Source organism: Telmatherina bonti (genome assembly GCF_933228915.1).
Source record: "Telmatherina bonti genome assembly, chromosome: 10".
NCBI classification, from domain to species: Eukaryota; Metazoa; Chordata; class Actinopteri; order Atheriniformes; family Telmatherinidae; genus Telmatherina; species Telmatherina bonti.
The window spans coordinates 17,043,275-17,071,071 of record NC_136628.1 but is presented as its reverse complement, the minus strand read 5'-3'; the positions used below and the strand labels follow the sequence as shown (position 1 = coordinate 17,071,071).

At 37.7% G+C, this 27,797-nt stretch overlaps 1 protein-coding gene across 1 annotated transcript in view; it reads right to left on the bottom strand.

Moving 5' to 3' along the window:
* LOC306761606 (rho GTPase-activating protein 26-like) overlaps positions 1–27,797 on the bottom strand; it is a 92,790-nt gene that overhangs the window by 34,143 nt on the left and 30,850 nt on the right. Inside the window, exons 2-11 of the mRNA XM_079247855.1 lie at positions 14,347–14,442; positions 11,454–11,515; positions 11,153–11,224; positions 7,322–7,423; positions 7,133–7,243; positions 6,560–6,664; positions 5,496–5,625; positions 4,939–5,039; positions 2,099–2,193; positions 39–117 (exon numbers count right to left, since the gene is read on the bottom strand). Coding sequence (XP_079103981.1) covers positions 39–117; positions 2,099–2,193; positions 4,939–5,039; positions 5,496–5,625; positions 6,560–6,664; positions 7,133–7,243; positions 7,322–7,423; positions 11,153–11,224; positions 11,454–11,515; positions 14,347–14,442 — 953 coding nt within the window. The remainder of the gene's footprint in view (positions 1–38; positions 118–2,098; positions 2,194–4,938; positions 5,040–5,495; positions 5,626–6,559; positions 6,665–7,132; positions 7,244–7,321; positions 7,424–11,152; positions 11,225–11,453; positions 11,516–14,346; positions 14,443–27,797) is intronic.

The window sequence follows — 27,797 nt, the reverse complement described above, 5'->3', positions numbered from 1 at the left end:
TGTCACGTAAGCGCAAACAAGTAACCATGGTAACCCACCGGTTCTCTCCCATCCATAGCCTCCATCCACAACCTGCGGTCCTCTTCTGACAGAGCCTGCATGGTGATCACACCCGGCCTTCACACACAAACACAGAGACACACACAAACACACACACACACAAAGGCACATTAGCTTTTCACATATTAATGTTAATAGCAAACTGTCAGGTAAATGCTGTAAAATTAGCAAATCTCACAGTACTGCTCAAATGAACACAAATAAAAAATGGAAAAAACTCATTACAGAAATGTTTATCATTTAAACTCTTTTTTTTTTTTTTTTTTAAATACCTTCCTAAAAACATACTCAGTTGACACTGGAAAGACTAGCTGCCCTTCCTGTTGTTTGAAAGGACGTATGTATGTAAACCTCACACTTTTCCCAACAGCAAATCATATTTGTGGATTCCAGAAGTAAGATTGATACTGTTCTACAGTAAATCAGATGATCAACTCAGGTTTAATTTTCACCATAAAGGGATCAAAAGGTGATAACTGTGCATTGAAAAGTCATCAACTAGCTAGAATGTTTTAGATTTTGCAGCCTGAACTAATCGTCCTGTCAGGGGCAGAAATAAGTCTGTGTATTCACTCTTCAACACAAACACACAGCCACATTAACCACCTGAATCTACAGCTTCCCTATCGATCCTAAACAGTAAGCCTGTCTCATACATCAGCACGTTCATCTTCCAATCATGTCCAAACAAACTCATCTAAACCACAACAAAACATCCCTCATAGAAGCTCATTTATCCAAATGTACTGAAGTCCAGCAGTATGACTACATTCTTGAGCCCACACTCTTGAAAAGCAACTTTGTTTACCTCTTTAACATTGTCCGGCTTCACAGAGCCTGAAATGTGCCATTGTGCCATAATGTCTAACACAGAGCCAGTTTATTTCCAGGTTCACCTGTTCAGTTCAGAGTGTACACAGGAAAGAGGCTGGGTATTAAGTAAAAGCAAGATTCTCGGTACCATTAATAAAGCACTTAGTCTGATTCCAGTTGATGAACATATAATGGAAATCCACCAGATGAGGTGTAAAAAATAAACACATTTTTACATGCCAGGTCTAGAATTGGGAGATAAAGGAGAGTGAGGAAAATCACATAAACAGACGCAAAAATAATAGTCATTATAGAAGAATTTTTTTGCGAGACAATAAAGATTATTTGTGCACGTGAGGAACACAAAAAAGTTAATGTTACAAATAATTCCACAATGTTTCTGCTACTAAAGCAAATGCCAAAACACGTGTCTGACAGAAACCTCAATCATTTCAGTCAATAAACTATACAGATTCATTTTATGACAGAAGACAACAGAGGATTTAGATCTCATTTAAAATGATTGCAACTGAGTCTCCTTGTGGTTTTTAAAGCTGCAGATATGAAATAAGATTGAAAAAGAAAGGACACAATCAGAAATCCTTCTGGGAATGAAAGAAAGAAACTTTGTGAGACTGAAAATATAGCCACCACTGTCATTTAACAGCTACAAAGCTCAGTTTTATCGCAACAAAGAACCTAAATAAAGGCCAAAAACAGTTGGGTAACCCACTACACTTCCCACTGCAGAGCCAGTCTATAGACAAAGTTAAAAAACAAAGTAAATAAATTTAATCCAGTCTGTATAAATCAGCACAAAGCTCATCTTCTGATACATCATTAGCAACAATATGAAGACCTTAAACCAATAAAAAGATGCAGCTCTGTACAAATAACAGCCAACTGAAAAAAGATAGGAGGTTAAAGATAGGGAGGAGGTAAAAGGACTACGTCGTCACAATGAGGAGCCTGAGGAACTAAAATGTCCCGTTATGATATTCGCGCTGACTGAACAGCACCATCACGTGGCTCTGAGATGTAATTACACCCAGCATAATCTCCCCAAATCATTATTTAAGGGACTTTTATTCATTTCCCTTCACTTAATGTATGAATATTAAATACATATTTTGGTGAATTGGTGTTTGTGATGTATGTGGAAAGAAAAATCATACAAGGGGTTGATATTTTGACACACGTGTTGTTAAATCACTCACTGACTCACCTGTCCACAGCCTCCACATCAAAACAGAACCTCTTTTCTATCGAGTCAGTCTTCCTCCTGGTGCACGATTTGAGGATGAAGTTCTCCTCCTCTCCCTGACAAAATAGAAAAGAAGGAAAATAAAAGAAAATAAATTTAAAAAATTGCAGTGTAAGAATAAGACTGGAAATTCCACATAAAAGCATGTAGAGCAAATAGGCACTCTGCTTGGTTTCATGTTTTAAAAGAAGAGCTTTTGTATTTCAGCTCTCCCTTCGTCCAATATAAAGATATTTCTGAACATATAAAGTAAAAACTTTCATTATGAAATGGGTAATGATAAAAGGCCTGCAAGGAAACAACATGTGTGTAGAAAACTAAACTGCACAACACACTTTCAAAGAGATATTCAGATTGTTCTAGTTTCATGTGCAAAAAAAGAGCCAACTTAAAAAGAAAAACATGGAGATTCTGTAAAACCGTATCATTTATGGGCCATACAATCAGTAATGTTAATTTAGGTTGGCAGTGTAGATAGTATCTTAAGGATAGATTTCTAAATATAACTCTAGTTGTTTATTGATCATCGTTTATTTAATAAGATCTGCGGGAATATATCTGAGATAAAAGACACAAAAATGTAAATGAAACATAAAGAAGGATAATTAACTCCAGTTTCTGGTTTCAGAATTACAGGCCTCAAATCCTCTAAAAGACTATTTACATGTTTCATTTCTGCAGAATTAGAGGATAAAGCACCATGCTTTATTTTAAATAGCTGGGGGGAGGAAGACTAGAAGGAGTTTCAAATCTCTAGAGCAGTGGTTCCCTAATGGTGTGCCGTAAGTCAAGTGCAGCTGTGCCCTGTGATATTGTAACAACAATTCATTGTAATTTTTTTAATAATAGTAGAAAAATAATGTTTTTAATCTACCATATCACTGCCTAGCTAGCATTTAATTAATAATACAGGGGCAAACTACAAAACAATGCAAAAGAAAAATAAATCTTAAAGAGATCTACCAATTTGGCTGATCACGTATATGCACTGGTAGGAATTATATGACTGTGACACATTCATCCTGAAAGCAAAACGAGAGGGAAAATGGAGCGCTTTCTTGTACAGAGCAAACCATCAACCATCCATGCCAACTCAGAGACGGGTGACAACATTAGTAAATAATGATTACAGATATTTTACATGATACAAGTGATTACACGAGTTCTTAAGGGGCTTTTTGGCGCAAAAAGTGTGCCTTGAGATTTTTACTTGTCACCTGGTGTGCCTTGAGCACAAAATGTTTGGGAACCACTGCTCTAGAGCACTGACAGCATTCAGAACACATATCATCATCTTCATCAAGAGATAAAGGATAAATATTTTATTGGATAAAAGAAGAGATTAAAACAATTAAAATAATTCAGAAAATCCTCACTTTCAGTACAGTTTACATGTTTTTAAACTAAGAAAATTGGAAACGTTTACATTTCACAATTGATTAATTCTGTTCAGTGACAAACCGGTCTGAATAAGTTAGCACTTAGATGTTAACTTTGTCATCATGCTGTTGTTGTTTATTCTAATTGTATTACAGGATTGTTGCTGAAATAAGCAAAGTATTCTCTAAAAAAGATGGTGTCTGGATGGTAAAACATACTGTTTATGACATAATAGCATCTTTACAGATGTGCAAATCACTAATGCTATTCTTAATACATCAATAAATCACCGGAGATGCGGTTGATTTTTTACCTCCACCGAGGAGGTTATGTTATTGCCCTTATTTATCCATCGGCCTGCTTGTTAGAAGCTTTCACAGAAACTAATGGGCATATATTTTCAGTCATTTTTGTTCTGACAACGGGTCTTCAGCTAATTTTTATTTCAATAGACATTAGGAGTGAACTTATAGGAATTGTGGACACAGGACTAAAGGGATTATTTAAAATATGGGTGGAACAAAGCTGCTTGCCAGAGGTCTGCACTCATAAAGTGCTTTTGTAGTTATAGCCACAGGATACAAATAATGTAGAAAAAATTGGTGGATTATAGCCCGAAAATTCATTCATTAATTTTCTATACCGCTTAATCCAATTCAGGTTCACATGGAAGCTGGTGCCTACCCCAGCAAGTAGCGGGGGAGAGGCAGGTACACCCTGAACAGGTTGCCCGTCCATCACAGAGCCCAGAAATGTATGGATACAAAATTTATTGTTATAGCTGAAAACAAACCAAGCCGCAACTTTTGTAATCATTAAAATATTCACTACAGGCAACACTGTCAGAGGAGAGAGATAACAGCAGCACGTCAGGGAAATAGTAAGCGCTATACTGCTAACTCATATCAAATGGGATGTTTTGGAAGACAGTATTGGTGCTTACTTGTCAAACCATCATCTGCCCGCATCACCATCTAGTGTGAAGCAGTAGTGCTGACTAAAACTCACATTTGACATTTGCTGTGGATAATTTAAAACAACTAAAACAGGATTTCTTTTCACTTTACTGTAATTTCCTTTGAATACTGGCAATATTGCAAACCAGCACACAGTGAAACCACGGTCGCTAAGAGCAGGGTGAATGTGATAGTTGGAGAGGGGCTCCGTGGGATGAGCTGCAAAGAGACATGATAGGATCAAGTGACACTCGGACCAGAGGTGTGAATATATAAATGAGGGTGTCAGTGCTTCTCAGCCTGGGAAACATTTCAGTGCTTTTCACTGTGTAGGTTTTCCTGGTTTTATGCAAAACTCAAGTTTCGCTTTAACTACCACACAGATGAAAAATTACAGAACAGTTGTGTGTCCTGGATAACAAGTGAACTTGTGATCTGTATATTTAAATAGCCTGAGGCACTCACTATTTTTCCCCCAGATTTAGGGTCAAACAGGACCATGGTGACCTTCTTGGGCTCACGGTGGTATGTGCAGTAGTATTTCACCCAAGTGGACACAAATGAGCCTGTGAGAGGAAAAATGGGATGATTAAGAGAGTAAAGATTCCAAAACAAAAAGGTACAAGAACAGAAGAATAAAAGGAAAATGTCAAATGGTCAGAGGAAAACACGGTCAGAGGCAGATAGGGTTAAAAGAACATTTAAAAAAAAAGGGGGATGAGTCAAGCCTCCTTCAGAGCTAGATGCATTGCCATGGTAACCACACGTTGACAGAGCTGTTGTCACGTCTCCAACAGATCAGCCTTGTCTTTGTCAGCCGTTGGTTCATTAAGGTTTGTTTGTTCTGCTGTTCTGAGGCTGGGTAAGCATCTGTATGCACATACACTATCAGGATATATACACACCCACACACACACCCACACGCGCATGCTCATTCATGTTGCAGTAAGTTGTTACTCATGTGTATCTACATTGTAAGATGTAACATGTTCACACACAAACAGAGGTGGGCTGATACATACGCTTCTCCTGAACAAACAAGTAGCCCTCCATGGTGTGGTGGCTGACACTCTTGTGTTCATGTGGATTCTCCTTCATCTTCTTCATCAGACACTCCACCTCAGACCGCGTGCTCTCAAAACGGTTCCTTGTCTGTCAACAGAAGCACAGAGCAGCAAATACGTTCGGATTCTTTTCACAACAAAATAAATTATACATGCAGCTATAAACTACAGTGATTCATTGCAGCAGAAGATGTTTTTCTGAATTTGTTTTTTCTTTAGTTACTTTTTCACTAAATTCTAGTTTTCATCGGATTTAAGAGTTTTTAATTTAATAATCATTTCTAAAACACATCATAAAGGCATAAGTTTCAGGACTAAAGCAGTTGCTAATCTGCAGCTTTGGCTTCAACTACGAGGAAAATAATAACCGTACTCTTGAGTAGTTTACTTACTATTTTGAGTATTGTATTGATGAAGTACACAAAAACTGTCCTAAACCAGTGAAAAAGGCATATAAGTGAATTAACTGTGGCAAGTTTTTTTTGTTTGCTTGTTAGCTTTGCTTGTATTTACAGCTTCTTTCAACAGAATAAGGAATTATTGACCAGGACGATAATAAGGCAAGCTGTGGCCTGACGCTTGATGTTTTACAATGAGAAACTTTTAAAAAACTGATTTACATACCATAAACTCCCGTTTAATCAGAAGATTTTGAGCTTAAATTTTAAAAACAAATTCTTCTCCAACATCTATTAACCTATCACTTGGTTTATCTCTGCATGCAGATTGTTGACATTTATGGTAAAGATGTAGGTGTTTTTTGGAGATCCTCATTAATTTTTTTCTATTTTAGCTAACTGACCTTAAATTACTCAAATTAACTATTAAATTTTTCGCTTGAACACTTTCCTTGTTGAAAATGTGAATCACCTCACAACCATCTACTTGACTACTAAAAAAAAAAATTAGGTAAAACTCTTAAAACTTCTAAACAAAACATAGAAAAGACTGAAAGATTATCAGTGATCAATGATGCCAACTTTTACTAGATAGAAGTACAGTATGTGTGTTTGGGACCTTACATTCTGTATACTGATGGTCAGATCAGTCTTAAAGTGGTTAAAGTCCTTTGCCAACTCGTAGCCATGGTGATAGTACGTGAACAGGCCTTGCAGAAACGCCAACAGCTGCAAGAAAACAAAAAGAAGATAGCATGAAAAACACAGAGGAATGAGTAAAAGGAAAAGATGGTACAAACAAGCAGGAAAAAGACAAAGTGAAGGAGGCTGAAAACTGTGACCGACAGTGAAATTTAATATTGTAGTAAAATAGAAAATTAAATTCAGCAAAAACCATACATCAGGCAGAATTCCTTTCTTGTGCTGAGTAAAAGGTTGGTGGAGAATGTGTCCAACAACTTGTTTTTGTTTTCTTAAAATCAACCACTGAGATGCCCTCGAGCAAAATCAAATTGTTGTTTGCCAACATTAAAAGACTGTGGTTAAACTGTGCATCTGGTGTGCTTGGATCTGTCAAAGTGAGTGAATGTAACGGAGACCGCTGCTGAAACAGAGCATGTGTGTTCAGCCTCTTCAGGGAAAAAGGGGAGTTAAAAAACAGACATACAGCATAAAAAGAAAAGAAATGTGTCATACGGGCTCCACAAAGTCAAACATCTTCCTCTCTTGGACCTCCTGCACTTTGAAAACGTACTCCAGAGAAACCTCGTAGAAATGCTGCCTCACATGATCAACCTGGTTGTCTGCCTGCGACGGAAAAAGAAAACAATAAACCTGCAAGACTCACTGAAATTTGCCTCGATTCCCTCCCCCAGTGGAACCTACCTCATGCAGATGGGACTCCTTCTTCTTTGCTGAAAGGCTGAGGTGTTTCTCCAGTACTGCACAATATTTCTCCGTCTCTTTGTCATATTTTTTCTTGGCTTCCTGCCATATCCAAAACAAAATAGCAAACTTTAAGCTCATAGGATTTAAAAAAAAAAAAAACTTTCCTGACATCTAACTCAATTTCTACCGCCTGGAGTGTTGTTTTAAGGCTAATAAATCCAACACACAATGTCATTTTTATCAAATTAATGTGCTGTTTTATTTATTGAAGCATCTTTCCCCTCTATTTTTAGCCTTTTTTCCCTATAAGTGGAAATGGGTTAAAAAATTGGAATTTGCTCCTTTTTGTTCTTGCTAATTAAATCAAGCCATTACATAATATTTTCCTGTTTCAGAAGTGGGATCACTGACATGAGAGAGACACTTGTGGATGGATGATAAACAGGGTGTGACTTTACTGAAAAGGAACTAAAGTGAAGTCATAAATTGCATTTTCAATTACCACCTCTCTGAACATTTTATTATAATTCATGCAAGTTAATATGAGAGCAGAGTAATCGATCTGTTTAAGTCTTTCCTAAAATATCCAACTCAAATGATGCACACGAGAATTAATGCCAAAATGTAGGGAAAGCAAAAAACAATAGAGCTGATTGTATTGATGCATCATTTTATTTTATTATTAATTCAGAAGGCGTTTCCATACCTGGCAAGATATGCAAGTGAAGAAAACGCAAAGACTGAATGAACAAATACATTTTTCTTATTTTAAGTGAGATGTGTCACCCCAAAAAAATCAAATGCTAAAAACAACTAAAAATTGCAAGTTTCTATGTTTAATCTGGCACATTTTGAAAGTGTTTTTCATTATTAAAGATATCAAATCTTAAAATAAAGCTATAAAATAAATGTTGCGTGGCAGAAAATAATTAAGGAAGGACTGAATCATAAATCTGAAATAATAAAATAATTGATTTTTATTCTTCAATGTGCTCAATTACTTTCCTCCACTTGTTTAAAGAAACAAAGTGAAACAAAACACATAGACAAAGGACACACCAGACGCCTGGCTTTCCTTCTGATCCGAGATGCTCTGAGGTGTTTTTATGGCACAACCAGGCTCAAGCAGCTGAAAGAAGTGACTGTCTGATAAAATGACTGTTTCATACCAGTGTTGTGAATATTTTTTTTTATTATTATTGCTAATAGAGTCAAGTATTTCCATTCCTTTGCTTTACCCATTAAAATGACATGTATGCCCAGGATATATGCTAATTCATTATGACTATATTTACTTCATTTAATTTAGTATTGACTGACACATAAATTTATTAAACCTTTTAACTGCAAAGTACAGGGAAAACTACTAACGTCCTAAAAATCAGAATCCAGAAGCTTTTTTTTCTTTTGCTGTTTCAGTATTTCCAAACTAAGTCAAATAGCTTTAAGTCTGAGAACCAGTCAGCCAACCCTCTACTTACTGATAACATTTCATCTTTATCTTAACTTCCCTAATGCTGGGATAAGTAATGTAATGCTGTGGTATTTGTTGCCAAGCAACTTTCAGCAGCATGTCCAGTCCTCTGAGCCAGAGGAGGAATACACAGCAGCTGCAGAAGACATTAGAAATGATGAATGCTCCTCTAAACAACAAGGCATCTGTTTAAAGTCTGCCTCTTTAATTTTTCTTATACTCTCTGGAGATCATGTCTGAAATGACTGCTGCTGAGTTCACCATTACAGTTTCATGATCCAGTTCTTTACACCTGAAACTGAATTAAAAGATGGCATAGCACCTTTTCTCAAGCTTTTAATCAGTCTATCATTAAGTTCTATTTTTTCCCTAAAATCGAGTTAAAAAAAAGTATTTCTTTTATCAGCCAGCAGGTGGCAACGTCATCTCAGTATGATACTGTCGCTGAGCATTTATTACCCTTTTCCTTTTCAAAGCATTGAAATGTTTTTGATGCAGGATCAGACCATGCCACCGGGCTGACTACCGTTTAACTCTGCTGAGCACCGCACTGCTGTGCGCACAAGCACTCCCACAGAAATCACTTAGAAAGCCAAAAAATACTCCTCACTCCTGGTAAACATTTACCTCATTGGTACTTCTGATTTACAATAAATAAACCCTGCTCCATCATGACTACATCCTTCATAGCAGTAGTAAGTTTATGGAACCTCTGATCACATAGCAGCTGAGACAAAAATAACATTTAAAAATGGCTTTTCAATGCGTTTAGGCAGAAATTATTCCATTTTGTTTACAATGGTTTTTTTTGGGGGTTTTTTTTATACAATCATCGGGCATTATGTTACCCACATTACTTTCTCTAGCATGTGTTTACAAGCCATGCAGAATTAGCCAACACTGGCTGTGCAATGTCACCTCTAACAACTACTTCCGCCATAATTTTATTAAGGAAAATCTTCTTTGATTAAGATTAGTCTGGATTTGGTTTTTTACTTGCATTGACTTTTAAGCAGACTACCCAGCACATTTAAATCATATTATTTATCCCTCAGCTGTAATTCTGTAGAAACACCTCCCATGCTACAGATTTGCCAGCTCTGGAGCTTTAGAACAAGGTGAAACTGTGCCAAGGGAAGATTTTATCAGTTCTTTGAGGGCTAAACTAGGATTAGCACATCGCTCACAGTGACCTAACTGCGCTGATTATGCATTCACTTCTTAATCTGATCGCTGTGCCGAGATCAGACAATGACCTGCAACATGGGGATGGATTTGTAAATCGTTTGCCAATAACATATTTAATAATGAATGTGTCAGGGAAATCCCTGTGGTTCTGCATCTGTGCTGATGGCTAATGTAAAGAGATTACTTATAATTATAAAGTACTATACTGAGCACTGAGAGATTACAAGCATTTACAATGTTTTTAAATCTGTTTGAGATACGCAAAAGTATAAAAATGAAAGTCTGAGAAGAAAAAAACAAAATCCTTCTGTTGACGAAGCAGCTTTCCTCCTCGTGTGCCTCTCTATTGTCAATAAGAGGGGGCCATACTGGCCTACGGGACACCCCCGGACAGGATGCAGGGATAAGTGATTTATGGCAGTATAATGCATTCCTTTAATCTCCTATTTAGGTCATTTATTGATGTTCAGACCTTCACTGCTACCAAATGTGGAGGAGGAGGGAGAAGCAGAGTCTGACATGGAGTTAATGGGTTATTTATGCATTAACTCCAAAGCTATAGTTCATAGCATGCTTCAAATAGACTTTCTTATTTCACATTGACAATTAACTTTACAAAATAGACCATAAAAGTGTCATATGCCCTCTGTTGTTCTGTCATTAATTGTGCTCTGTTATATAATTCAGGATCTTATTTTTCAGTCACTTATCCTGGTGGAAATATTAAGCGGTTTATGATAAAAGGATTTATAATGAAAACAAATGTAAAAACTGAACTGATTTGCAGTATCTGAGGATTGTATTTTAACTTCAGGTTCTTGACTTTTTTTTTATCCTGAATAACAAAGTAGTTCTGTTCCTTTCTTTTCCCCAAATTCACACCAAATTTCTAAAAGGCATGTTACAATGCAATACATAAGGTATAAAGTATATGGCTAACTTTCATGACATGGAAAAAATAATATTGTACAAATCACATGTAAACCTTATGTTCGACTGTCCATTTCATGTGGCCAAGCCCTTACAACAGCTGCATGGACACTAATGGTCTTTATTGGTTAATGTTTCACTGCCAGAAAACATGAATCAATACTCATCTGGAGCACGTGTAAGTCAAAAATCATTTCTGTCATCAGTCCTGTGTTGGACGCTGCTGTTCTTCTTACCTTGGCTGCACTGATCTGCTCTTTCCTGAACCGCTCCAAAGGCATAATCAGCACATCATTGGCATTTTCAATCTACAAAGGAAACACACACACAAACACACTCTGAATTTTGATTAAGTGTTTTAACATTCATTATCGGCAAAGAGATACAACAAGGTCAAAGTCATGAAATCTACATGTACGTTTTAAAACTTTGCTCCTTACAGATACAAAACCTGGTTTATGAATAAGCCAACAATCCCAGGAACTTTAATTAGTAACCTCAAGCATTTTATTCAAAACAGTCTTTTAAGCCACTCACCATCCGTGTTCTTTCATCCTCAAGATTTTGTAAAACGGCTGCAAACTCCTGAAGTGATTTGGCTGAAGAGAGTCATGTTGGTGGAAAAGAGGAGGAAAGCAGATGAAGAAAAGAAAAACAAACTTGTTTTAAATGATCCCAATAAGAGACACACACGTACAGGCCAACAGAATAAAGCTGGCTTGACATGGTAAGGATGAAGGCGCTTCGCTTCTTTCCTGGATCTCATACAAATTTCTCCAAACTCATTACACAGCAGAGTAATCAACTGGGAGCAAAGCTACGATCTGGTTCTACGGTGCTTTCACTGGGAGCATAGCTCAGAGCTTGTTTCTGTTTGCTGGCAAGTAAAGCCAAGCTGTGTTGTTTGGGTCATAGTTTCCACTTCAGTTGGCTCTGTCTGTCCAACACTTCAGGCACACACACACACACACACACATACATACACACACACACACACCATTTTGTTCTTTTGACAGTTAATGAACACATGCAGTATATTTATTTATTGTGTAAAATTTATATACAGTGGCACTTACATACATTTTATATCAACTTTAACTTTATTATCCTCCAACATTAAGATATATGATTTTTTTAAAGTCAAACAAAGCTGATCTGACTGTAAACCAGAAAAGAACAGTTAAATCGATGTATCAAAACAATCACAACAACTGATGGTAGTTAATAAATGTACCAAAGAGAACATCCGTTTTGACGGGACTATGAATTGCCTTAAAACAAACAGTGGAACGGCGCAGCCCAGTTGAGCTTCAAGCTGTTCAGGAAAGATAGCTGGGGACAGTTAAACAAGAGTGGTGGGTGGGTCAGAACAGTTAATAGTGGACAGACAGCAACACTAGAGGGTGCGGCGGCTGCTGCACACCCTCTCACACAGCAGGATGTTTGGAAAGAAACAGTCCAGATGACTACATGAAATCAATGGTTATATTTTGACCAATATTAACCCTTTATTGCATGTTTTTTTACACCAATGTGTAAGGTTTTGGTCTGTGTTAAGTTCATAACACAGCTTTGTCATCAGTGAGTTCTTCAGAATCAGATTACTGTCTGAGTAAAGAACAAAAATGAGGCAGAAAAACACAATGTTTCTTTCAGAAGAGATCGCTGTTACAAATATAAGGAAATGCATGATATGCCAACCATGGTTTTATTGTACTTTGTACTTTTGACTGAACAGAAGCCTTAACTGCAAACTGAACTCTTGATCTTGTGATTTGCACAACAGATGCTCCTGATGCCATGAGAAAAAGAGATTCATTGTTTTAGTATTCTAAAAAGACTTCAGGCAAGTGAAGGTAAAGGGCAACAGAGAACATTTTGGGAGAAGTGGTAACTTAAATTGATTTAATGCGTGGCTGAAGCTACAAAAGCTTTAAACTGATTGCGCTACATCACATACCTAAGAAACTGAACAGATTTTTTTTTTTCAAACTCTAAAATGCTAACACAACAAGATTTGTAGATAATGGTGATCCAAACACTCGGTGCTACTTTGGAAAATTCTTTTGAGACTGCTCATAATTAAAAGCATGCTCAGACTTGCATATCAGATCTCATCTGACATTTTACATCCTAAATGAGTACCAACTTCTGCCATCAAATGCAAGATTGACTTCTCAAATTCAGACATGTCAAACTCAAGAAGCCCTGCTTCACCAGGATCAGTGTTTTGACAAATTAAATATGTGTGCATGAATGTTTAGTTTTGTAAATTGTGTGGTTGTTACGATATGGAAACTAGTTTGGAATATGTGTAATTACTTTGAATGATCTCACCACTTTCATGCATTTTAGTGCAAATGCATATCAGTTTAAGGCAATCTAATTGCAATCTGTTAAATTACAATAAGTGTAATCAATATTAGTCCAATTCATTATAATATTTGTTCATTCATCTCCATACCCCTTTATCCAATTTAAGGCTACGAGGAAGCTAAAGCCCATCCCAGCAACTAACAGGCAAGAGACATGGTACACCCTGGACTGGTCACCAGTCTATCAAAGGACTTTATTATAACAATATTTGTATAATGTCAGTTCTTATTAAAAGCTGCCTGGCAGAGGAAACCAACAGACTGCATCAAATCTTCTCTTCTATTCAATTCCCCGTCATGAGCAAGCGTGATGTTACATGGGCCAGATGGGACGCTGTCAATACAATGCTTTTTATTCTTCAATAAGAAGGGGAGCTGAGATTTTGACAGGAAATATTAATAATTGCCATCTGCAGCTTGCTAATGTTAGCCTGGAGGGCTAGCCTGTTTACTACTGTAAAGAAACTGCTCTAATCTAGTTTTTGAGACATAACAAAGAACTGAGACTAGATTTGTAAACACTTCCCATTTCAAGCTAATCTGCTTTGAACATCAGTACAAAATGAAATTGTAGACTGACCATTTTTAAACATGACATGCTTAAAATTTCTGTAGAGGCCCTGCGTTGGATTGTTGTAGTCTCAAAATTATATTTATTATGATAAAAATAATCTTAAGAAATATTTTAAACCAGAAAGTAAATTATATGTTATAAATGAAGACAAAATTAACATTTAGCAGAAGATATAACAAAACAGCACGTTTCATGAAACTAACCAACTAACTCACTGCAGTCGAAGATTAAAATGTTACTCAGCTTTGTATCTCTTTGATGGGGAAAAAAAAGTCAGTGAATTGCATGACATTGATGTAAAAGAAAAAAGATGAAGACATTCAGAACAGAAACATAATTAGCACAACTGAAAAACAAGCTGGTCTTAAAATAAATGCTGAATATACTGCTTTATGTGCGCAGCTTCAAATGACAGTATTGTCTGGAGTCTATTTAAAGATGTTCTATTCGGGTACAAAGGATTTCATATCAGCACACTCACCTATGCATATCTCATCGTCCGTCTCAGCATCCCCAATACACTGGAATTTGAAATCATTGAGAGAGTCTGCAAACTTCCTCTTGGCTGTTGACAGACCTAAGAGAACGAAGGGATGAGACAAAAGCTGTTAGGCTTATTTATGTTTTTATTTTTCCTTACGAGAAAAAGCGATGAAGAAATGGCTTTCTTCCTTTTATAATTATCCAAGAACTTATAATGATTCTACTTCCAGCTATAAGGACTTGCAGAAAGCACTGCATACTTGCTTTAAAGTTTGGCTACCTGATCTCAAAAAGTGTAAAAGACCCATATACAATATACACTCTCTGTCCAGCTTACACTTCCTTATGCATTTACTAAGAAAAAGTGAAAGGCTAAAGAGAGAGTGGATCCCCTGTGGCGTTATTGATGGCAGCTGACAGCTCTTGTGTATCCACATATGTGTGTCTGTGCTGAAAAGTCCAAAAAAAAAAAAGAAGGAAAAAAAAGTTCCATTATACTTAAGTCACATTAGTGGAGTGAGACAGTGAAGGCTTGGACATTTGGATGCCTTTCAAATAATACATGAGGCGCTAAAAGCTCCTGGGAGACAGACACACTCAACAACTTTGGCTTTCTTTACATTGAAACTCACGGAGGGTTGCATTTTCTGCAACATTTGATGTTGCTGGGCTAGCTGAGGTCAGGCATGTACAGGATCAGAGTCAAAGAGGGAAACGATAAAGAGGGACGCATAAAAGAAGACAAAATACTCCTACATTTCTGTGGAACCACATGTGGTGAGGCAAATCACATCAGCCAGATTCTTGCATGCTATCCTGACAAAATTAATCAGAGTTTAAGTAAGTTCATAATAATGATCATAATATAACAACTCTTTGGGGATATTATCTTTTCATCATCTTCCATGGTCAAAGGACAGAGAAATACTTGCAAAGAATAACAGCATGATGTGGTCAAACCCAGAGGGCAGTCCCACTTTTTAAGAGGCAGGAGGACATAATCTACCCCAAAGATATAAACCCCTGTACAGTTTGGATTCAAGTAGTATTTTTTCTGAAAAATAGATATAAATTTCAAAGAAAACCAATCAAGGATCCAAAGAGATTGACAGAAGTGAGGGGACAGATCAAGAGTCTCAAAGAAAGACAGATAGGAGTCAGGGAAAGGACAGTGAGAGTAGAGCAAGAAGACAGACAGAGGGTAATTGGCCATGTTCATGTAAATACCACAGTTCCTCCAAAGAGGATCTGAACAGTTTGCCAGTTAGAGAAATTAAACCCAGGCCCTGCTGCTCCTGCATGTGCTGCCAGAAAAACACACATGCTGCTGGCACTCACAAACATACATCACTTCCTTGTCACTGAGTCAGAGAGCATTGTAAGGATGCCAGTGAGCGGTGATTCAGAGTGGCTCTTTCTCATCAAAATAACAAAAGCACAACCAAAAGGAGAACACACTCCAACTGTATTGGATAAACTGAGGTTTTATAGCGCAATTATATACAGGGTTGTATCCCTTTCTTATTATCCTCCCTTAAAATCTAGGTAGGTTAGGACACAGTGATTACATTAAGTCATTAGTTTTATCACCTTCTGCATAAATGAGCTTTAATTGTGCTGAAAGCCAATGAAAATATCCAGTCTTTTGTAAACCGCATGGAAAAAAAATTTAACTTCTGTGTGAATAAAGGCAAAGATCTTAAAAGTGGCACTGAAGTTGTAAACCAGATGTTTCTATATAGAAGGCTGTGTTAGCACTGTTGCTTCTCAGCAAGAAAGTTCCTGGAGCAAGCCCTTCTGTGAGGAGCTTGCATGTTCCCCCCATGCACCCATAGCTTCTCTATGGGCTTCCTACCGCAGTCCAAAAACACGCATGTTGGATTATAGGGCTGTGATGATATGCTTTTGTCCCAATTCGATTCCAATTTTTTGGGTGCCGATTTGATTTAAATTGCGATTCTCACAATTCTTTGATATTGCTGATTCTTGTAGATTAAAATCAAAATAAATGTATAAAACTTTTTTATTTTTTTTGCCCGTCATTTTTCTTCATTTCAATTAGGAAAAAACAACACAGTAGCCAGACCATAATTCTGATGCTGTAATGCCCAAGAAGACAAGTTAAGAAATCAATAAAAATGAAAAAAAAAAATTATAATGGATTATTTTTTAGTTGGGGAAAAAATAAATTTTTTAACAAAAAAGTCTTTTAAAATTGTAAAGTAAAAAAATCCTGATTTTGGATTTTTCAATTCGATTTTCCCACCCCTATTGGATTAGAGGTGTTTCTATACCCTGCCTCGGAGGAAGTGAGGGCATGCGTGGTTGTTTTTCTCTTGTATTGTCTCTGTGATGACATAGTGACCTATTCAGGGTGTACCTTGCATCTCACAGGACAGCAGCTGGGATAGGTTCCAGCCCTCCTGCAGACCTTGGTTGGAATAAATGGGTATAGAAAATCAATACAGATGAACGCTTCAATGATCAATCAACACTATAAAGAATTTCGTAACAGTAACCTTCCATGAACAGTGCTTAATAATAAATTTATCATTAAAGGCAGGTGTATAAAGAAGAAAATAGTTACTTCTCTGCATTTATTTTAATAAAAATCACCCTGATGTATTTGTGACAATGCTAACAACTCACCATGGGTAATATCAATAATTACTTAGTTTTTTTTTTTTTTTTAGAGGAGAAATGCAACATTTAAATGATCAAATACTATCAGGATGAAAGTCACAGTTTTTTAAGCATCCCATATTGCCAAAGGAAGCTGCAATGCCAACATCTCTTGCACAGCAACAGCATTTTATACGTGTTTTCTGTCAGACATTTATTGCTTATCTTTTATTTGTTCTGTTAAAACAATGCAGAAGGGCACTGTTTCCAGCACGGGTGGCCTCTGAGAAAATCAAAGCCAGCCCTGGCAGCAGTGAAGTCACGCTGTGTGTCCACTGAGCAACACAAAACTCTCTCTCCACACACCCTCACTCTTACTTCTCTTCTTTCTTATTTTTGGCCCTCCCCTCCAAATCTTCTGAATGTTACCTTTTCTCCATCCTGTTGCCGACAGTTCCTTTCAGCACTTAACAGGAGGAACACGTTTGTCATTTCTTTTCTACTCTCTGGCTCCAGCCATAATGTGTGCGCTGTCCTCATAAACATCAAAACTAACCACAGACCAAAGAGTAAGAAAGCAGAAGGATTTTTTTGTTCTCATCAAAAGCTTAAAGTTTATAGAGCCTACTGTACTGAAAGTATGACTTTGTACATAACATATAGTTTGTACACTAACAAGATGAGTCACTCAAAACACTCGTTACTAAAACGAGACATCTTTTTATGTGTGATATACTGAGAGGATAAATGCACAGCCTTTATGTTTAGTTACAAATTTGGAAAGTAATTACTTTTGTTGTGATCTTGTGCTGTATATAGAAAATGAAATGATATAAAATTAACTTGACATTCTTCCCATGGTGGCAGTTGCTGTTTTGGGGAGCAAGACATCTCACAACAGTATAAATTAGTACGAGAATTTCATAAATACATTCTGTCATACAGTCTGTCCCTTTCTGAAACAGAAAATCTGAGTAAGAAGTTACTTACACTAAGCTGGAATGGCTCACAATGAAGATACATATTTCAGAAGAGCTGAAGAAGCCTCTGACTGAACAGATGTAAGATACCTGCAAATATTCCTACTTCTACAGCTGAATAATATTTTTAAATCTCTGCAAACACAGTGCTGTACCCCTACCCCACATCTGAAATAGTTAAATAAGTTAAATATCTTACACTGTGTTTTTAGATTTGTGTCGCAAAGCGTTCTATTTTAGACCAACATCCAGGAACTCTTCCAGGAGTCTTTTCCAATTTCTTTCATTTTAACAGGGCAAAGTCTAGAAGATGTGGTTTATGTCATTGAGGTTTTGAGCCCAATCATAGTTGTAACCAGTTGTCATGACATCATGGTCCATTTTTCCCTTCTCCGTTACTTGACAGTGTTGCTAATGAAATGTTTTTTCTTTATGCGTATGTGCTCCCTGGATGACAATGAAATATGACTAGATCCTCCCAGCAACAGGAAAAAGGTTTGGCGAACTTAGAACTATGATAAAAAAAAAATATATATATATATAGATATATATATATATATGGCTGTGTTCAGCTCACTTGACTTTGAAGAATGTCTTACTGTATATTTTGGCAAACAGTGAGATGTAGTATATGTGGGATATTTAATAGCACTCCATATAGATATTGTATGGATAGATTTTGGCAGAACTGACACATTTGGAAACAAATGTTTACACATATTTTACATCTGTGAGCACACCCACATGCACATAGGCAACAAATCACAACTATCAGCTCACCTAAACTATGATTTCAAATCAAAACCACATAATAAACCGATATGATTTCAGAGTATCTTGCTAATACAAATGACATAGAACGAGCAGAATACCCAGAGAAGCTGTCATTCCATTACAAATGGAACAAGCAGTAATGATACCATAGATAATAGGGCTGTGATTCAATTCCGATTTTTTTTTGGGTGCCGATTCGATTTATTGCTGATTTTTGTAAATTATAAACAAAATAAATGTATAAAACTTATTTTTTTGCTCGTAATACTTCTTGATTTCAATTAGGAAAAGAACGACACAGTAGATAGATCATCGTTCTGCTGCTTTAACGCCCCAGAAGACAAGTAAAAAGATCAATAAATACAATAAAAAAAATTTATACTGGATTATTTTTATTTATTTATTTGAAAAAAAAAATCGATTTTTTTTTAACAAAAAAAATCTATTTTAAAATTGTGAAGCAAAAAAATCCCGATTTTCGATTTTTCTAATTGATTTCCCCACCCCTAATAGATAATGTAGATACCATACCATTTATGGTATCTACTAAAATGCAATATTCCATCCATCCATCCATCTTCTGCCGCTTATCCGGGGTCGGGTCGCGGGGGCAGCAGCCTAAGCAGGGAAGCCCAGACTTTCCTCTCTCCAGCCACATTTGCCAACTCTGCAGGGGGGATCCCAAGGCGTTCCCAGGCCAGCCGAGAGATATAATCCCTCCAGCGTGTCCTGGGTCTTCCCCGGGGTCTCCTCCCAAAGGGACGTGCCCGGAACACCTCACCAGGGAGGCGCCCAGGAGGCATCCTGACCAGATGCCCGAGCCACCTCAACTGGCTCCTCTCGATGCGGAGGAGCAGCGGCTCTATTTTGAGCCCCTCCCAGATGACCGAGGAGAGCCCGGCCACCCTGCGGAGGAGACTCATTTCAGCCGCCTGCATACAAGATCTCGTTCTTTCGGTCACGACCCACAGCTCATGACCATAGGTGAGGGTACGATATGTAGATCGACTGGTAAATCTGGTAAACCTTCTTCACCACGACAGACCAGCGCAGAGTCCGCATTACTGCAGACACCGCACCGATCCGTCTGTCGATCTCATGCTCCATACTTCCCTTACTCGTGAACAAGACTCTGAGATATTTAAATAACAAATATCTTTAAATAATAAATATCTCTGTAATATTCTATAAGTTCTAATAAAAAAGATTGTTGCCCAGTTGCAATCATGAACAAAAGCCAGTATACATCAAATGAGACAGGATTAGGTGTGTTGTCAAAGGGTTACACATCAAACTGACATGTAGGTTACAACATTTACAATTGTTTGTGTTTTTAAGTCATAAATCATCCAACACCATCCAGTGAAAGTTCAGTTTTAGATATTAGATAAGAGAATGACACAATTTCACCCCCCCGCACACACTTTTTTTTTCTTTTTCTTTTTTACTGATTAAGTGTTGGGAGCAGGCCTGGAATTTCATCATTTTAGGGGCAAGGCTACTTGGCCTTTTGTTGCTGTCAACTTAACAACATAGAGGCCAAAAACTAAGGCAGGAAGGTCATCAAAATATGTATGGTATTTAAATATCATATTCAGTAAGTAAATATTTAAATAAGTGACTGGTTGACTAACAGACAGAAAGACAGATGTGTGTGTATGATGAACCCACCTCTTCTTTATCAGATTTATATTTACACTGTTCAGGATGGATTTGTGTCTTTGGGCACTGTGTGGGATTCTGGGAGTTCATACGTGGCAGAATCAAATCTACCACTGGTTATAAAAATGTTAATGACAGAAAAATCGGGCAGAGGAAAAAAGATGCGCCTGTCGGGGTATTACAGCCACTATTGCTGTGAGGCATATAATTTTTAAAGGGGCAAATGCCCATTATAGGGTTTAAATAAACATTAAAAATAAATTAAAAAAACAAAAAACAAAGAATGGAATGACTTGTTCTGTTGCCTCTGCAGCATTCCATCATTTGCAGTGATGTGTGTGTCTTTTGTTCATATGATAATCAACAAACAAATGGGAAATATGTTGACTATGTCACATCAGATATGCCGTTAAAACAAAAATAAGACATTGCAGGGTGGGTGTCTGAAATAGAAGCATGCATAATTTATACCCCTCTGTCACTGAGATGTGTTATAGTGTTATTTTGTGTGTCTCTGTCCATGCAGGAAGGATACCAAACAGAACCAAAAATAGTTGACCTTACTGACACTGGCCTTACTGTCCCCTTCCCCTCTTCTCTCACACTTCCAATACCAGATTCCTGCCATACTTGTGTTTCACTTCCTTCTCTGCTCATGAACCAACTAATTTACACACAAATAAAAAGTACCATGTACTGTTGCCATAGTACCTTTTTGGGATATGACGGACAGTATGAATATCTAGAGAATTCAGCGGTTTGCACAGTTCTTACCATTTTTTTTTTAAAGCAAACCAGAACACAAAAACAATCCAAATAACTCCCGCACCAAGTACTACGACATCAATTTTAGCATTTATTTTTAAGAACAGTGACAATATTCTGAGTTTGAGGGTTATTCTATGACTTGTTTTATTTGGATGCATTCACACCTGGACAGTCTGGGAGACTCTGTTTATTAAGGCGGGGGATTGTTTGGTTTGGTTGCTTTTATACGGTTACCAAACTGCAAGGGCAACATCATGCAATTACAAGAACTGTTCATAAGGGGGAGATATACCCCAAAACAACTCCCGACCAACAAGACAGAAGAAGAAAATCTGTCTCATTGATTGGTCAGGACTGAATATGACTTTTTCACTGAAAGTAAACAATGGAGCAACATAATATTCATTCAGTTTTTGGGTTTCAGTTTCAACTTTCCCACTTTATATATTTTTTAACAGAATGTCTCTAGTATGAGCAGCAGGAGAGCCAGTGATTTCTCCAACATGTTACACTACAACATGTCCTATATCACTGTTTTATTCACTGGATGGCCCATATTTGCTTTCACATTGCAAGGAAAATTTACCAACATACACTCGTAAACAAATCAAGACCCTCAGTTTTTATATGGACCAGAGTTTACTTCTTTAGTACACACCAGAGTCCATGGCAGTGTGAAAGTGCCCTTAGAACACGAGGAGAAGAAAAAAATAAAGCTTTGTTTCCTTGTTCTGAATGTGTGGTTTAATAAACTGAAGGTCTCTGACACAGAATGATTGATGATTTGTCAAATATAAGCTACAGAACAGTAAAACAGACGTTGTTTTAAAGATGTCTTGCCAATCTAGTTAAAAAAGAATTATGTCAACGCTAACTAGGCCTGTCACATGTTCAGTACAAAGTTGAACAATGACATTTGACAAACAGTGACCAGTCCACAACTGGAATGTGCCTTCTTATTGAAAAAAAAAAAGAAGAAAACAATCACACGTAGCTCTGCAAGCTATACAAAAGGCATCTGTAATTAACCACAACCATGCAGCAGCACAACAGTGTCTATGTGTGTTCACTCCAACACACACATACACACTCAAAAGAATGGGCCTGTGTAATATCAACAGGATATCCAGCAGTAGCTTGAACCCTGCGGTAGCTTTGTTCCAGTCGCATGTGAATAGTAACCCTATTCACAGTGTGGGACAAGTGCACACACGCACTATTCATCGTAAAGACAAAGACAGATTTCACTCTCCTCATCTTATTCTTTACATGACCAAGCAGCAGGGCAAAGACTGGAATCCACAGACTCAATTATGTTGTTAAGTACTGTAAATCTCACAGCACAGTGTACAGCATACTCTTAAAGAACAGCAAATTTCACTTAATCATTTGTGTTCTGATTCTGTTTACCTCATGTGGCCCACACTGCCAACTCAGTGCACTGGGAGAATAGCCTGAACAGATATTTGATTTTAAAGTTTGTTTTGACATTCAAGAAATATAAATTATAATTCAGTAGACACATGGACTACACTTTGTCCTACAGTTCATAAGCTCAATAAACACTCACTGTTAAAATTCCTTATCATTACGATGTCAAATCAGGTTTTCAAACAACCTTGTAAAAACATATTTTTTGTGTTTGGCATTGACTATTTCAGAGAAATGTCCAATTCTTCACTTAAACAGGGACTAAAACTGAAGGGGGACAAAATGTTAATATGGTAACACTTCTGCCAAATTCTCTCATATCTGACAGCCAACTAAATTTCCCTTTGCCAAGTATGCTTGCTTTCTTACATGGCAAGTTTTAAGACTTTGAAACACTTGTTTTACTTATGTTGTGGGAATATAAATCTGTTGACACGGTAACACTGTCAGGCCTCGTCTCCCGTTCGGGGAGAAAGTCAGGCTCCAATAACATTACTCATTGTAGTTTGTGCGAACACTTGGAATGAAGTTAGAGTAATGGTGAGTTTAAATTGTTAAGTTTATGTTGAGGCATGTGTGTAAATATGTATAATCACCTAAAGATCAGGGCTCCAAAGTGTGAATGCACAGGGCAAAGAGAATGTAACCGATAACAGAAAGGTACTTGGTTTTGGTATTACATCTGCCAAGTGTCTTTCCAAACTCAGCAATAAAAACAGCAACATCTCATGTTTTAAAAGAAAAGAAAATGGCCTTTGTCAGTCCACGTCATCAAATGTCGAGTAGAAACCTCCGTGCATGGGCAGGTTTTCCTGTAGGACAGCACACAAGGTCAGTTTAACCTTTAATGAAGAGGAAATGATGTCATGGCAACAATAAACCACAAAAGCAAGGAAAGTGCAAAAGTGAACAAGCTGGGAAATGGCGATAGCTCCTTTCCCTCGTTGCCATGGTGAGTTAAGGTTAAAGGGAAGCAAGGGGTCAAAGGGCGCCTTTCGTCTGTCCATTATGCCCTGTCAGCATTACGGGAAGCTAACTGCATGAGTGCTCATTGACACACTTATATTGGCTCACTGCTTTACCCTTGTCCATAGTTGAGCATCTTGGTGATTAAGCAGATCATGTTACGCACTAACATTTCAGAGCCATTCATTTCCTGTAATACATTCCACCAACACAGCTGGAAAAAAGTGGGGGAAAAGCTCACAGCTGTGCAGTAATATCCATATAGTAAATGCAGTAAAATCCATAACCTTTAATACCCTGTCATATAGTCCCACTGGGCTGTGTAAAGTGGGTTAATGTTTAGAGGTTAAAAGTGGATTAATAATGACACTGGAATACAGCTCAGCTTCTTAGTTACTGCTTATTTCAGAGGGATTAAAAAAAGTATGAAAATTTCCATTTTAACAAGGCATTAATGAAAAATGGACTTTAAGTTTGGTTATAAAAGAACAATCAGATGCAAAACCTCTAAATAAGTTTGAACTGGATGCAACAAAAACAAGGTCACTTCAAGGAGTGAGAGAAAGTGTCAGAGGTTGGAAGAGAGATGGGGGCAATGAGAGGGAAAATGGCTTAGAGTTGTATTTCATCTCATCACCACTCAAAGGGCTAAACTGGCAGCCTGGGCAATAAATCTGTCATCAAGAAAAGCAGCAGCCAAAATGTTGCCAAGGTGCACAAAACAACAGCAAAGCTGTGTCTCTTTACATTAACATTTACTGATTAGGGAAAATCGAATCGAAAAATCAAATATCAGGATTTTTTGCCTCACAATTTTAAAATCGATTTTTTTTTTTAACAATTTTCTTTTTTCAAATAAATAAAAAATAATCCATTATGAATGTTTTGCCATTTTTATTGATTTTATTACTTGTCTTCTTTCCTAATTGAAAAGGAAAGGAAAATGATGAGCAAAAGAAAAAGTCTCAGCCCTAACATTTACATCTTTTCACAGGAAACATTGAGAAAACAGACATGCAAGCACACATTCTCAAGCTAAATCAGAAGTCAATTTAAGATAAATCTTTTTATGTCAATTTACTAGTATATTGTGCAGTTTACACAGGCTACTGCCCTGGTGAGGCCATTGTTACGTACAGCTGTGATTTGAGCTGCATACCTAGTCAGCATGCTAACACTGCATTTAGTGCTGACAATTGTTTGTCATCATACTGTATCGGGAAGCTGAATTTGTTATCTAACAGGTTAAAACAATGGGTGAGGACTGTTGGAATTTTGAGCATGTTAAATAATAAAATACTAATTTCATTTGATTAAAGCAGTAAAGGTAATATTAAATGGTTGCTAATGTTTTTATGATTAATTTTAATGTCAGTGTCTGTGAGTAATTGCATGGCAATCCATCCAGTTGCTAGAATAAGTAAAGTTCAATTTCACGAAAGTGTCTTGCATCATCGTCCGGAAGTTGAAATTCGATCAAACACTAACTGCCACGGCCTATATAGATACTCCTGCAGCTAGATAAACTACAGGCTGACACACAGACGCGATGCCTAACACCTCAGTTATATCCCCTACAGAGGCCCAACACCAGCCAATATAGCTTTAGATTTTGTTTTTAACAAGCGCGACAGCCCGACCACCATTTTACCACTTTGACCTTCTGTTGAGTGTTTGCAGGTGCCGTCATCAGTGGCATGAGCCACAGCTGCGCAAGGTGTGCTCTGCCACTGTTTAAGAACCCTACCAAGCATGAGCTCAGTGTGATCACCCAGGCTTGGGCTGGGAGATCACCTTGGCTTTGTGCAGGTGTGGCACTTTTTTTTGGTTTGGTTCTGTTTTGTTTTGCTTTTTTCTTTTTTTTCTTATGTTTCTTTAATAAACTTTATATTTGTTCTAAACCACCTTGTGCCTGCCTCCTTTTTTAGCGGCCTTTTGAGCCAGGTTGTAACACAAGCATGTAAACTCTGAAGAGCAAAGCACGAAGACACGGGGGACACTAATTCTAAATTATAGCTTTTTGTTTATCACTGGTTAAGAATATTGTCCTGGTTTAAAACTTGTGTGCTGATGTAGCACATGATAGCTGTAATACACTGCTGATTGTTATTTATAAACAGTAAATCCACAAATTTGACTAAAATGACAAAGGTTTCATTGAAATGTCTCTGCCAGTGATCTCTCAGCATCATTTGTTTTTGCAACAGTTGTGAAATGTTGTGAAAACGTGTGTTTCTCATCAGCAGCTCTGCACATCATAAACACCTTCAAGTTGGGATAGCGCTGCAGGGAGGGAGAGAGAGATAGAGCCAGAGAGAAAACCTAAAGGGCCACTCTCTGTCCCGCATTTTGAACCACTTAAAAAAGCAAACATGGGCCAGCACATGACACAGCATTGAGTGTTGACAAAGCAGACCCAACACATGCACATAAACGCTGGAAACATTCCCTTTGTCTGTCTCTGCAGATGGCTCTCATCACATCTGAAAGTGACAGTGTTGTGACTGAGGGGGCGAATGTCAGTTTGTACGTGCTGTAAAAGCATTTGGTAAATCGCCCAAGATACTTTTTGATTCTCTCATTCATCTCATCAAGTTTATCTTGCGTGACAAAAACAATATTCTCACATCATCCCACTTGCATCTTCATTCCTGATAGTGTTCAAAACACCCATACCAAAGAGGAATCACATGGAAAGAGTTTTGTTTTGTATGGAGAAAGAGATGGAAAAGCCCAATAGAATGACATTTTCTTTAAGAAAACCTGTAATTCGGAGAGAGACAGCAAAGTCAGTGATGTGCTGTCTTTGTTTGTGGTGGTTTTGCTTAGCCTTGTAATAGTACTTTGCTCATCAGAAACTGGCTGAATGGTGGTCAGAGGCCAACAAAGTGATGAACAATGACTAAATAAAGCCTGGGAACAAAAGGAAGCCAACAATGACAAACGTTCCAACTAGAATGAACTGAGCGCTGACCGGTGAGCGGGGGCAGGAGTAGTATGGGAAAACAGAAAAAGGCAATAGGAAGAAAGTAAAACAGCTGTAGTGTGGAAAAGAAGAAACTGAGCTGAGAAACAGCTGTAAGATGGAAAAGTGAATCATTTATGGCTGGATTAGGGAGTAAGAGAGGAAGTGAATGTTAGGGGGTGAAGGAAGGTTATTTTATATGTGGCCTTTCTGTGTGGAGTTTGCTTGTTCTCCATGTGTATGCATGGGTTCTCTCTGGGCCCTCCGACTTCCCCCCACCGTCCAAAGACATGCATATTAGATTAATTGGTTAATCTAAATTGTCCCTAGGAGTGAGTGTGAGCTCTGGGATGGACTGACGACATGTCCAGTGTGTACCCTGCCTCTCGCCCAAAGACTACTGGGATAGGCTCCAGCTCCCCTGCAACCCTTAATCAGACTAAGCGGTTTGGATAATGAATGAATGAAAAGGGATCCCAACAGAGGTAAAGCCTTTGAACTGAGGACCAGTTTTTAGCAAACTGAAAAACTAAGTCAACCCTGCTGCGAGGTTAAACCACTGTCTGGACAGTGGTGGACAACATGTTTGGAGGAACTTGACAGCAGTGTATTGTTTTTGTTTTCTGATTAAACAACATGTGTACGACGCGCAGGCGTCAGACGGTTGCCTCCACGAAGTCCATTCATTTCTGATTATGGACACCTCGGAGGGCATTATCCAACTTATACGATGGTCACTTACAAAGGAAATAATACAAGACCAATTACTAATGTTATTTTTACTGTTAAAATCCTGTTTTTAACAAGAAGCAGCTTGGCAGACTATTTAATGTCTCTTGTTGTGGTGTTGCCAAGGTAACCGCCGTTGGCAGCACCTGCAACTCGTTCGGCAGCAGATACTATTGCAACACATCACAGATGATGGTGAAGTATGATAGTGTTGCGGGATGTGTGTGACTGTGTGGTCCAGGGAGCTCGGTGTGTATGAATCTGAGTGAGTGTGTGCGCACGGCATACTGTCAGGTGATTGAGCCTGAAAGATAAGAGTGTTGACCAGAGGTGCCGCCCCCCCTCCTTTAAACAAATTCCAATGAAAATATGGTGATTTTCTGAAAATGCATATTTCTTCACTATATGAAGGAAATTGGGAAGGACGTACAATGGTTGGTTCCTATAATAGCATAAGAAAAATTTGGCCGTGAAAAAATCTAAATGCGAACAGCATGGACCTGTTTAATTCTTGAAGATGGCTGTGAAATTGGCGTAACCGCTGGAGCATAA